Raw genomic sequence first — 12,663 nt, 5'->3', positions numbered from 1 at the left:
CTTTTAGAGAACCACTGAATGAAATGAAACCAAACATGGCATTAATGTTCCTTATGAGGTGCTGACCAAGTGTTGTTACTTTGCTGTTGGTCCATCATCCAAGATGGCCGACAGCAGGGGACTTAGTTTAACAAAGGACCTATGGGAAATACATACAAATGTCTTCTTTTAGTGAACCACTGAATGGAATGAAACCAAACTTGGCATGAATGTTCCTTATGAGGTGCTGACCAAGTGTTGTTACTTTGTAGCTGATCCATCATCCAAGATGGCCGCCAGCGGGGGACTTAGTTTAACATAGGACCCTAAGGGAAATACATAAAAATGTCTTCTTTTAGAGAACCACTGAATGGAATGGAACCAAACATGGCATGAATGTTCCTTATGAGATGCTGACCAAGTGTTGTTACTTTGCAGTCGGTCCATCATCCAAGATGGCCGCCAGCGGGGGACTTAGTTTAACATAGGACCCTATGGGAAATACATACAAATGTCTTCTTTTAGAGAACCACTGAATGGAATGAAACCAATCATGGCATGAATGTTCCTTATGAGGTGCTGACCAAGTGTTGTTACTTTGTAGCCGATCCATCATCCAAGATGGCTGCCAGCAGAGGACTTAGTTTAACATAGGACCCTAAGGGAAATACATACAAATGTCTTCTTTTAGAGAACCACTGAATGGAATGAAACCAAACATGGCATTAATGTTCCTTATGAGGTGCTGACCAAGTGTTGTTACTTTGCAGTCGGTCCATCATCCAAGATGGCCGACAGCAGGGGACTTAGTTTAACAAAGGACCTATGGGAAATACATACAAATGTCTTCTTTTAGTGAACCACTGAATGGAATGAAACCAAACATGGCATGAATCTTCCTTATGAGATGCTGTCCAAGTGTTGTTACTTTGTAGCCGATCCATCATCCAAGATGGCCGCCAGCGGGGGACTTAGTTTTACATAGGACCCTTTGGGAAATACATAAAAATGTCTTCTTTTAGAGAACCAATAAATGGAATGGAACCAAACATGGCATGAATGTTCCTTATGAGATGTTGACCAAGTGTTGTTACTTTGCAGTTGGTCCATCATCCAAGATGGCCGACAGCGGGGGACTTAGTTTAACATAGGACCCTATGGGAAATACATACAATTGTCTTCTTTTAGAGAACCACTGAATGGAATTGAACCAAACATGGCATGAATGTTCCTTATGAGTTGCTGACCAAGTGTTGTTACTTTGCAGTCGATCCATCATCCAAGATGGCCGCTAGGGGGGGGGGGGGGGCTTAGTTTAACATAGGACCCTATGGGAAATACATACAAATGTCTTCTTTTAGAGTACCACTGAATGGAATGAAACCAAACATGGCATGAATGTTCCTCATGAAGTGCTGACCAAGTGTTGCTACTTTGTTGCCGATTTACTGTTCAAGATGGCCACCAGGATATTTTATTAAATAACGGGACCAATATTAATCAAAAAATTTTAAATTTGGCCTCAATCATTATTTGGGTATCTGTTATGATTTTTATCTATCTTTACATGATTTCTAAAACCAAAGTAGAGTCAGGTGAGCGACACAGGCTCTTGAGAGCCTCTAGTTTCAATTATCGTTGTTGGAGTAAAAAAATGATGTTTCTAGGGTACTTAATTTTTTGTGGTTTCATCTTTTGCTCCTATTAAAGTAGTTCAAAATTTGTATTTCATAAAATATTTATATTCATGGTTTTCCACTGTCCATTGAAATTGGTATACCACGAATATTAATGAAGCCACAGAATACATGCTCAGTCAATTTTTTTCTGTGCCACTCAGCTTACAGGATGGTAGCTCATTGTTGAAGGCAGTATGGTGAACTATAGTTGTTCAATTCTTTGTCATTTTGTCTCTGTTGGAGAGTTGTCTCATTGACAATCATACAACATCTTTCTATGTTTCTATGGTAACTTATGGACTCACATCTTTCAATAAAAACATGCACCTACAAGCAGTATCAAGATGGCACTATATAATCGATGAAAAGGGGTAGTTTCCATCAGTTCCACTAAAGACATAATTTTTTATGAGGAATAATTTGAATAATGTTATCTTTTTATACGCCCGTTTATGGGACGTATTATGGTATACCTCTGTCCGTCTGTCCGTCGTCAACATGTCGGACATTAACTCAAAAATGCTTATACCAATTTGCATAAAACTTTGGTGAATTGTTTATATCTATTGACGTGAGCTCCCTTTCGTTTTTTATAAAATTTAGATTTTACGTTTCCGAATTATGGGGTTTTAATCATTAAAAAAAGGGGGATTTTCCAGTTTTCGGACAATAAGTCAAGAATGCTTTCACCAACTTGCAAGAAATTGTGGTGAATTGTTTATATCTATTGACATGAGCTCCCTTTTGATTTTTATAAATTTTAGATTTTACGTTTCTGAGTTACAGGGTTTTATTCATAAAAAAAGGGGGGATTTTCCAGTTTTCGGACAAAAACTAAAAAATTCTTTCAGCAATTCGTATGAAACTTTGGTGAATTGTTTGTATGTATTGATGTAAGCTCCCTTTAGAATTTTATAAATTTTACATTTTACATTTCTGAGTTATGGGGTTTTATTCATTAAAAAAAGGGGTGATTTTCCAGTTTTCGGACAATAACTCACAAATGCTGTCACCAATTCTCATGAAACTTTGGTGATTTGTTTATATCTATTGATGTAAGCTCCCTTTTTATTTCCATAAATTTCTAATATGACATTGAGAATTAATTGAACTTTATTTGTTTATAGTCTGACAACAGATTTACTAAGTATTGGGGACTATTGCACAACAGCAAGAAATCTTTAATTGAATATAAATTCAATTCATATAACCAATTTCAAGTTCTTTGACTACATTTATTCAGAAACCTATCATATGTCAAATATTTAATTACAATCCAAATTCAGACCTGAATCAAGCTTGAATATTGTGTCCATTTTTGCCCCAACTGTTCAGGGTTGGACCTCTGCGGGCGTATCTTAAGCTGCGCTCAGCGAAGCAGTTTTTTTTGGTTCCTATAAGGAAGTTTTTGTGGGACACCATCAGACATCGTAAAGAAGTGGTTAGATAAATATAACTATATAACATGAAAATAAAATTATATTTTGATTATATTTTGCAGAAAGCAGACACCAACAAGGGTATGGGAGAGACATCAACATTAGATGCTGAAGAATTTGTACATTTTTATCATTCGGTAACAGAAAGAATTGAAATAGAAGAAATTTTTCTCAAGTAAGATATCCAATTGTGTGTTGTCAAGTTTAACAAAATATGAATAAAAGGAGATGTGGTTTAATTTTCTATAAAGACTACAACTCACCAAAGTAAAATTTGAAAGAAATGTAGACAAAAGGAAGAGGAGACCAAGATAACAATCAAAAACAATAAATTAAAAATGACAGACAACACCACAGCCAAAAAAAAAGATAAGGTCATGGAATGCTTCACAGAAAACTAGATACCATGAGCAACACAAGTCCAATCAAAAGGTGGGGGTGAACTCAGGTTCTTCAGAAGGGTAAGCGGTACCTGCTTCCCAAGTGCACTGGTTGAGTTTCTCATGGAGGATAAAAATCATAAATCCTGAAATAGACAAAGTGTCTTAGTATGTTAAGCTCTTATTTTGCTCCTCAAATTACTGTGGACAAGTTATAAATGAATTACAAAGGGACTTACCAAAGATCTACCAACCAAGAGCCTTGTTTAGGGATGATGATTTAAGGGGGCATTAAGGTTTACCCTTGTCTGTCTTCACGTACATCCCAAAATTGGTTTCCATTCTCTTAACTTAAGTTTGCCTCAACCGAATGATATGAAATTTATACACAAAGCAAATTTACAGCCAAAAGCAAATCGGGTTTGAATGTGAGTGGGATCACTTTCATTGTTCCTCGAATTATGTACCTTCATAAATGGAAAAATTGCTGAATTTGATGTTTTGATGTTTCTGCACTTTTTACTTTACTACAGTGGCTCTTGCATATTTGCAAGCCGGGGTATACTGTGAAATGGACACATTCTTCTTTTCATAATTTTTTTATGCAAAAATTTCATTTTCACTTACTTACAAAATTCTCTAATATAGAACTCTTGAAAAAATGTTAAAAAGCAATATAATAATTTTATTAAAAACCTTAGGATTATATACCCTTGAATCTGCTTTGATTGATTTACAAAATAGTGAAAAATTAAAAGCTGAAAAAATTCTGTTTATTTTATTTACATGTTAAATTTTTTTAGCCCCCGTGTTGAAGGCCTCACTGTGATTTTGAGATGAAGAACAGCAATAAAAGCTCTGTTCCTTTGCTTTTTGTATGTTTTTTTTTTTTTTCTTTTTTTTTTTTTTTTTTTTTGTTGTTGTTGTTGTTGCTGTGTATGTATTAATTTTGTGTCATGGATGGATACCCCATAGCCTTTGTTTTTCTATCAAAACTTCATATGTACCTGTAATATTTGAACTTTGAACTATTCTCAGTAATATTGAAATATGAATTAATTTTAGGAAATTTTAAAGCACTGGAAATCTTTATGAATTTTTTTATTTTCTTTCAGGTATGATGGCGGTAAAGGTTATTTTACAGCTGATGATCTTCAAAGGTTCATGAAGGAACAACAAAAGGTAATAGAAAATCTAAAAAAGCTAAGAAACTTAATATAGAGGACAAAGATTCAAGGATTTATTCAAGCCTCCAAAGGCTATTATGAAGAGAAGAGTTTAAACTAGTGTGGTAACCCAATAAGGAAAAGAAAAGTCCCCCCCAAAAACTAAGAAATCCAGGAGCAAAAAATATCTTTATAAAATTTATTCATAAAAAGCAAGCAACACAACACACATATTTTCTTAATTCATGAAGACAATTAACTTTAAAAAATTATTTGAATGAGGCAATTGATATATTAAAAACTGTTTATGTATTCATCACTTTATATGTAGAAAAGAATAATATTATTTGCATCATAATCTTGAACTCCAAGTTTTTTATGTTAAAATAAGACTAAAGAGTGTACAAGTGACACTTTTTAAAAAAGTAATCCTGAATCTTATAATTTTTTATCATAATCTTGAACTGTATATTTTATTTTGTTATACAGGAGAATGTAAGTGAAGATCAAGCCAAGGAATATATAGCAGCTTATGAACCTCAGAAAAATATGCAGCTAGAAGATCAAATGAGTCTTATTGGTAAGAAATTTCATTTATTATCCAGAAACATGTCTGAGCACAAACCAAAAAAAGATATTTTTATTATATTTTTAGCTAGGCCTATGCAAAACATAGATTTTACTGCCACAAATTTACCAAACAACCCAGGATAAACCAATATTTGAAACAATTTTTTTTATGGTTACCAAGTTTAAATGTTTACAGTTATTTACATTTTAATAGAAAATAATTAATACATTGGAATTGATTAGATGCTTGGATTTGTGATTTTCATCAAGTATATTGTTTGATTTTTACATTTCATAGACAAAATTATAATTTGTTTCAGAGAGGAAATGAAAATTAGGGAAAAAAATAAATATGAAGTTCAGTTATAAAAAAAATTACTGTATTGTATTGTATGATACGTATAAGCCTCCTTTCATTAGGAGCACCACCATGAGTTATGGTGTAAAGGAGGACATTTAGCACACTGTTTCGTCACAGATTTAATGTGAGCATTTGCCTATCCATTTCCCCAAACTGGCCATGACGGGACATTCTTGTTTCTATTTTTTACAGAAAGAAATAGTTTGTAATTAAAAATTGTTCCCCCCCACCCAAACAAAAGACAAATGGCCGTCCACCATTAACTTTTAGTTGTTTACAACTATGAATAATTAAGAAAGGTGAATTTTAAATAAATTATGTCTACAAATTGGGAGATAAATAAATTTTAAGGGATATAAACAGGAATGATTTTATTAGAATAAAATGTATAAGGTGTTATTACTGCAATGCTAAAACTGTCACATGAATTGATATTGATATAGAAACTGTGATATAATCTGAATTGATGTTGATATTGAGATTTTGGGTAGATATATCAATAAGACAGCAAACTAACAACACAAAAAACAAAGACATCCAGAGATTTTGATTACTTTTTAGTCTCTTATTACTATGATGAATTATTTCATTGATAGACTAAGGGCAAATAACTCAGAAAAAATGTTTAAAATATATAATCAAGGGGAGACAATTTAATTTCAAAATTGCTTTTACTATTGTAGGTTTTAGGTGTTTTCTTTGCTCTAAAGATCAACAGATATTTAAACCTGCTCATACCAGAGTTTATCAAGATATGAACAGACCTGTTACTCATTATTTTGTAAATTCATCGCATAATACGTAAGTTTACTTTTTACACATTGCGACTTAGATGGATAGTTGTCTCTTTGGCACTCATACCACATCTTCTTATTTATATAAAGAAACATAATAGATAACATAAAATAATTTTGAAATAAGAAAATATGTTGTATATTTCTTGGGATTTGATCCTCTGTTCTATACACTTATGGAGATAAATGGAGTGCCTGAAGAAACAACCCACCTTTGAAGGATGATTGACAAGCTATGTCTCATAGAAGTAGATTGCAAACATAATTCTAATTTTGTTGTTTTGATGTTTGGTGCAAAAATATGTGTTCTTATTTCATTTTAAATATACATTATAGGTAGCAAAACTTTTCACATATATTTAGATTTTAGCCATGTGTTTTCATATATACATTTATCATTTTCTGTTTGGAATTTGAGGAAAGACCATTTGATATACAAGTAATTATCGATCACTCACATATTAATTTTCACTGACATATATAGCATGATCATTTTAATCCTTTTGAAAAATGAGCTACAGGATGTTCATTTTTACCATAGAAGATGTTTGATAGAATTTAGAATCTATATTTGCGTCTTCATGAAAGATCAAGATAAACTCTTATTCAATATAAAAATAAGAAAATGTTGTATGATTGCCAATGAGACAACTCTCCACAAGAGACAAAATGACATAGAAGTTAACAACAGTAGGTCACTGTACGGCCTTCAACAATGAGCAAAACCCATACCCCATAGTCAGCTATAAAAGGCACTGAAATGACAAATGTAAAACAATTCAAACGAGAAAACTAACAATATGATTTTTGTATAAAATAATGAACGAAAAAAGAAATATGATATATAGTAACAAACGATATTGTTTATTATCCATGTTGTGAATGAGCAAAATATGAAATTGCATTAACAATATGACTTTTTTTTACCAGATATTTACAAGAGGATCAGTTGAAAGGTCCCAGTAAAGTAGAGGCCTATATAACAGCTCTATCAAATGGATGTAGATGTGTAGAATGTAAGTACTTAATCTGAATAAAAGGAAAATTGGTTTGAGGTCAATGAGACAGCAACCCAATAAAAAACCTAACAAAAAAGACATCTTTCTGACTATGTGCTTGTAATTTACCATGGGAAGTTTCAGTTCATTAAAGTAGTAATTTAATACTATTGCAACATAAATACATTCTACTTTTTATTGAAGTGTTTATTGACTGATAATGAGGTTGTAATTTATTATGATAGTACATTTATTGGTTACTATGGCAACATAAATACATGATTTTATTGTCCCCTGCACACTACTTTGCGGGGGACATAGAAATGCCGGGCGGGTGTCCGTCCATCTGTGTGTCTGTCTGTTTTGTTAGCGCTCTCAAGTGTACAATTCTTGCCAAATTTCAATGAAACTTATCTCATAGGTTTATATCAGTAATGTCATGGACGAGTTCGAAAATCAGTGCCGATCAATTATTTGAGTTATGCCCCTTGGAAACATTAATAATTTGGAAAATTGCATCGTAAGCGCTCTCATGTACAATTCTTGCCCGAATTTTATGAAACTACTATCATATGTTTATATTAGCAATGTCTTTAACAAGTTCGAAAATCAGTGCTGATCAATTATTTTTAAAAGAATTATGCCCCTTGGAAACATTGATTATATGAAAAATTGCATTTTAAGTGCTCTCGCATGTACAATATTTGCCAGATTTTTATTAAATTCATAACCAAAGGTATATAACATCAATGTCTCAGACAATTTCAAAAGCAAGATAATTTTAAAAAGTTTTAAAGAACCAAAAAATTTTTTTTAGTTATTGTCCTTGGACAGAACAGATGAAATATGTGCAACACGGGGGACATTGGAACTCTGTTCTTTTATTCTTCTTCAGTGGACTGTTAAAATGATCCTTGTAAAGAGCCTGTTATTTACCATGGTTACCAGTATACATTTATTGGTTACCTTATATGGCAACATAAATATATGATTTTATTCTTCTTCAGTGAACTGTATAATTGGTCCTGATGAATAACCTGTTATTAACCATGGTTACACATTTATTGGTTACTATGGCAACATAAATATATGATTTTATTCTTCTACAGTGTACTGTATAAATGGTCCTGATGAAGAACCTGTTATTTACCATGGTTACATATTTATTGGTTACTATGGCAACATAAGTATAAGATCTTTCTCTTCTTTCAGTGGACTGTTGGGATGGGCCTGACGATGAGCCTGTTATTTACCATGGTTACACATTAACATCCAAAATTCTTTTCCATGATGTCATCACAGCAATAAAAGAATATGCATTCCAAGCATCACCGTAAGTTAAATATCTTCGTTTCCATGGTAACACATTTACAACTTAAATTTTCTTCTTGGTTTCCATAAGAGAAATATAGCTTATAGTTTGTTTTTATCATCAACTTTTTCCCCACAAGTCAATTACAATTCATGTTTATTTTTATACCCCATGCAACGGGTTGCGGAGGGTATAATGTTTTTGACCCGTCCGTCTGTCTGTCCGTCTGTACGTCCGTCTGTCCGTCAGTCCGTCAGTCCTGTTTCTTGTCATCGCAACTCCTCTCAAACTACATCACAGAATTTCACGAAACCTTTTTAGATAATAAGGACATACTATGTAGTTGTGCATATCGACAGGAAATTGCGATTTAAATATTTTCTAGGAGTAACGCCCCTTTGAACTTATTTACTTTAATGTACTACTGCAACAGTTTGTCATCGCAACTCCTCTGATACCACACAACAGAATTTCATGAAACCTTTTTAGATAATAAGGACACACTATGTAGATGTGCATATCGACAGGAAATTACGGTTCAATTTTTTTTCTAGGAGTTACGCCCCTTTGAACTTATTTGCTTCAATGTACTACTGCAACAGTTTGTCATCACAATTCCTCTGAAACCACACAACAGAATTTCATGAAACTTTGTTGATAATAAGGACATACTATGTAGATGTGCACATCGACAGGAAATTATGATTCAATTTTTTTTCTAGGAGTTATGCCCCTTTGAACTTATTTGCTTCAATGTACTTCTGCAACAGTTTGTCATCGCAACTCCTCTGAAACCACACAACATAATTTCATGAAACTTTGTAGATAATAAGGACATACTATGTAGATGTGCATATTGACAGGAAATTATGATTCAATTTTTTTTTCTTATACAAATTTTTTTCTTACACATATTTTATTTCTCCAATGACAATGTGGGGACGTGGGGTATGTGAGGGCACTCACTAAGGTTCTTTAATTTTTATTACAATTTACCAATAAAATTTGTCAAGATAAGAATTCAAATTTTTCTTGCAGAGAAATTAACAAAATTGACATCGGATGTTGAATTTTTAGGTGAAATTTCAAATTTTAATGTGTGTTTGAAAAGATGCAGACGAATAGCAGAAAACTTAGATTTTTATGCCCCGCCTACGATAGAAGAAGGGGCATTATGTATTCAGGTCTGTGCGTCCATTCCTTCCTTCGTTCGTTCGTTCGTTCGTTCATCCATCTGTTCGTCCTTCTGTCCCGTGTCAGGTTAAAGATTTGGTCAAGGTAGTTTATGATGAAGTTATAGTTGCATCCACTTGTAACTTTGCATACATAGTCATTATGATTGGGACTTTCTAAAAAGTATGGCAAATTTGGGTTTTGGTCCAAATTTTACGGTTCATTGAACATGAAAATGGGATTGTGTGAAACAGCTTTTTAGCTCACCTGGCCCAAAGGGCCAAGTGAGCTTTTCTCATCACTTGGCGTCCGTCGTCCGTCGTCGTCGTCGATGTCTTCGTCCGTCGTTGTTAGCTTTTTACAAAAATCTTCTCCTCTGAAACCACTGGGCCAAATTTAACCAAACTTGGCCACAATCATCATTAGGGTATCTAGTTTAAAAAATGTGTCCGATGACCATGCCAACCAACCAAGATGGCCGCCATGGCTAAAAATAAAACATAGGGGTAAAATGTAGATTTTGGCTTATATCTCTGAAACCAAAGCATTTAGAGTAAATCTGACAGGATAAAACTGATTATCAGGTCAAGATCTATCTGCCCTGAAATTTTCAGACAAATCTGGCAACCTGTTGTTGGGTTGCTGCCCCTAAATTGATAATTTTAAGGAAGTTTTGCAGTTTTTGGTTATTATATTGAATATTATTATAGATAGAGATAAACTATAAACAGCAATAATGTTCAGCAAAGTAAGATCTACAAATAAGTCGTCCTGACCAAAATTGTCAGTTGACCCCTTTCGGAGTTATTGCCCTTTATAGTCAATTTTTCGTAAATTTTTGTAATCTTTTACAAAAATCTTCTTCTCTGAAACTACTGAAACAAAGTTAACCATACTTGGCCATAATCATTATTAGGGTATCTAGTTTAAAAAATGTGTCTGATGACCCCGCCATCCAACCATCATGGCCGACTTGGTTAAAAATAGAACATAGGGGTAAAATGCAGTTTTTGGTTTATATCTCTGAAACTAAAGCATTTAGAGCGATTCTGACAGGTGGCAAAAATGTTCATCAGATTTAGATTTATCTGCCCTGAAATTTTCAGACGAATCCGACAACCCGTTGTTGGGTTGCTGCCCCTGAGTTAGTAATTTTACATAAGTTTTGCAGTTTTTTGTTATTATCTTAGATACCATTATAATATCTAATATCTAATACTATTAATTATGATTTTAACCTTATTTTACATGATTTCCATAGCATCAGTAAATACAGGTGAGCGACACAGGCTCTTGAGAGCCTCTAGTTTTGATGAAGTTGAAGTCCAATTAACTTGAAACTTAGTACACATGTTCCCTATGATATGATCTTTCTAATTTTAATGTCAAATTAGAGTTCTGACCCCAATTTCACGGTCCACTGAACATAGAAAATGATAGTGCGAGTGGGGCATCCGTGTACTATGGACACATTCTTGTTATTTAAAGTTACTATGACACCTTAAGTAGGGTTCTTAATGGGAAATTTGAGGTAATTTCCTTGAATGTTTTACAGACATCATCAGAATTTGATGGAATCTTATGTAGTATCTGTCAAAGATGATTATAAATATGTTTCGTATATTATAAATGTAATCTCATTCTCATTTACCTTAAAGTCATGATTAAGTCTCCGCTTAATTGGCGCAAACATTGGATTTTAGCATTAGCAACACCACAAGTGCCACCAGTGGTGCTGGTACCTCTTATCCTTCCAGAGCAACTGAGTTCACTGTGGTCTATTGGAATTTTGGGTCCTCAATGCTCTTCAACTTTGTACTTTATTTGGCCTTTTAAACTTTTTTTGACACAGATGAGTCTTTTGTAAATGAAACACTCGCCTGGCATACACAATTTTAATCCTGGTATCTATGATGAGTTTATTTATATTAGAGTTCTTGTTGTTAAATTTTGTAAAAATAATCTGTTTTTCTATATATTCACAGGTATCCTGTCATACTTTCAATAGAAAATCATTGTTCTGTCAAACAACAAGCTGTTATGGCTAACAAAGTAAATGCCATCTTTGGAGGTAAGTAGGTCACTGTGACTGTATACATTAACATTAAACAGATCACTATCACTTGAATGTTGACTGAATTTTAATGTTTTAGTTGTTGTGTTGTTTTAAAAAATTTTGTTTTTTCTTTTAAATTTAAATTAACAAATTGCTTGATGTTGGGTTAAATAATTTATTGGATTTTTTGGTTAACAGATTTTCTTATCAAATAAGAAAGTTTAATTCTTCACAGACTGTTCAAATCTTATTGACAACATTTTAATTTATACTAATGTTATTTTTAACTTTTTAACTTTTTACAAATCTTATTGATAACATATAACTTTTTAAAATGAGTTTTATTCAAAATTGTATGTTTGCTACAAATGTATGAAAATTTATACCTAGAAGATTCCCAAAGTAATAAATATCACAAATATTTTGTTTGTGACACTATATATATATATATATATATATACAAGTCTAAATTGAAAACAACGTTCAAACCTATGATTGCGTTGGATAAAAACCGCAATTTTTATACGTGTGCATGCAAAACAAATTTCTTTGTAGAGGGGTCTAAATACAGCACAAACAACATTTTCCAAAAGACCAAAAAAGTGAAAAAGTATATTTTAACAAAACGCACTCTATATATATATATATATATATATCTTCTGTTTGTTTACAGATCTCTTATATGCCCCTGAAGAGCCTCCTGCAACCATCCCATCTCCAAGTGATCTCATGGGCAAAATTATTCTCAAGGTAAAT

The 12,663-nt window shown here is 32.9% G+C and overlaps 1 protein-coding gene across 1 annotated transcript in view; it reads left to right on the top strand.

Annotated features, from left to right (window-relative positions):
• Positions 1-12,663, top strand: part of LOC127706900 (1-phosphatidylinositol 4,5-bisphosphate phosphodiesterase eta-2-like) — a 62,004-nt gene that overhangs the window by 31,339 nt on the left and 18,002 nt on the right. The window contains 8 exon segments of the mRNA XM_052211627.1: positions 3,160-3,272; positions 4,593-4,659; positions 5,133-5,223; positions 6,258-6,375; positions 7,299-7,384; positions 8,579-8,699; positions 11,837-11,922; positions 12,581-12,657. Of these exon segments, the coding sequence (XP_052067587.1) occupies positions 3,160-3,272; positions 4,593-4,659; positions 5,133-5,223; positions 6,258-6,375; positions 7,299-7,384; positions 8,579-8,699; positions 11,837-11,922; positions 12,581-12,657 (759 nt within the window).

The sequence above is a fragment of the Mytilus californianus genome, unplaced genomic scaffold (genome assembly GCF_021869535.1).
Source record: "Mytilus californianus isolate M0D057914Y unplaced genomic scaffold, xbMytCali1.0.p SCAF_6, whole genome shotgun sequence".
In the NCBI taxonomy this organism is placed as follows: domain Eukaryota; kingdom Metazoa; phylum Mollusca; class Bivalvia; order Mytilida; family Mytilidae; genus Mytilus; species Mytilus californianus.
This window is presented reverse-complemented; position numbering and strand designations above follow the sequence as displayed.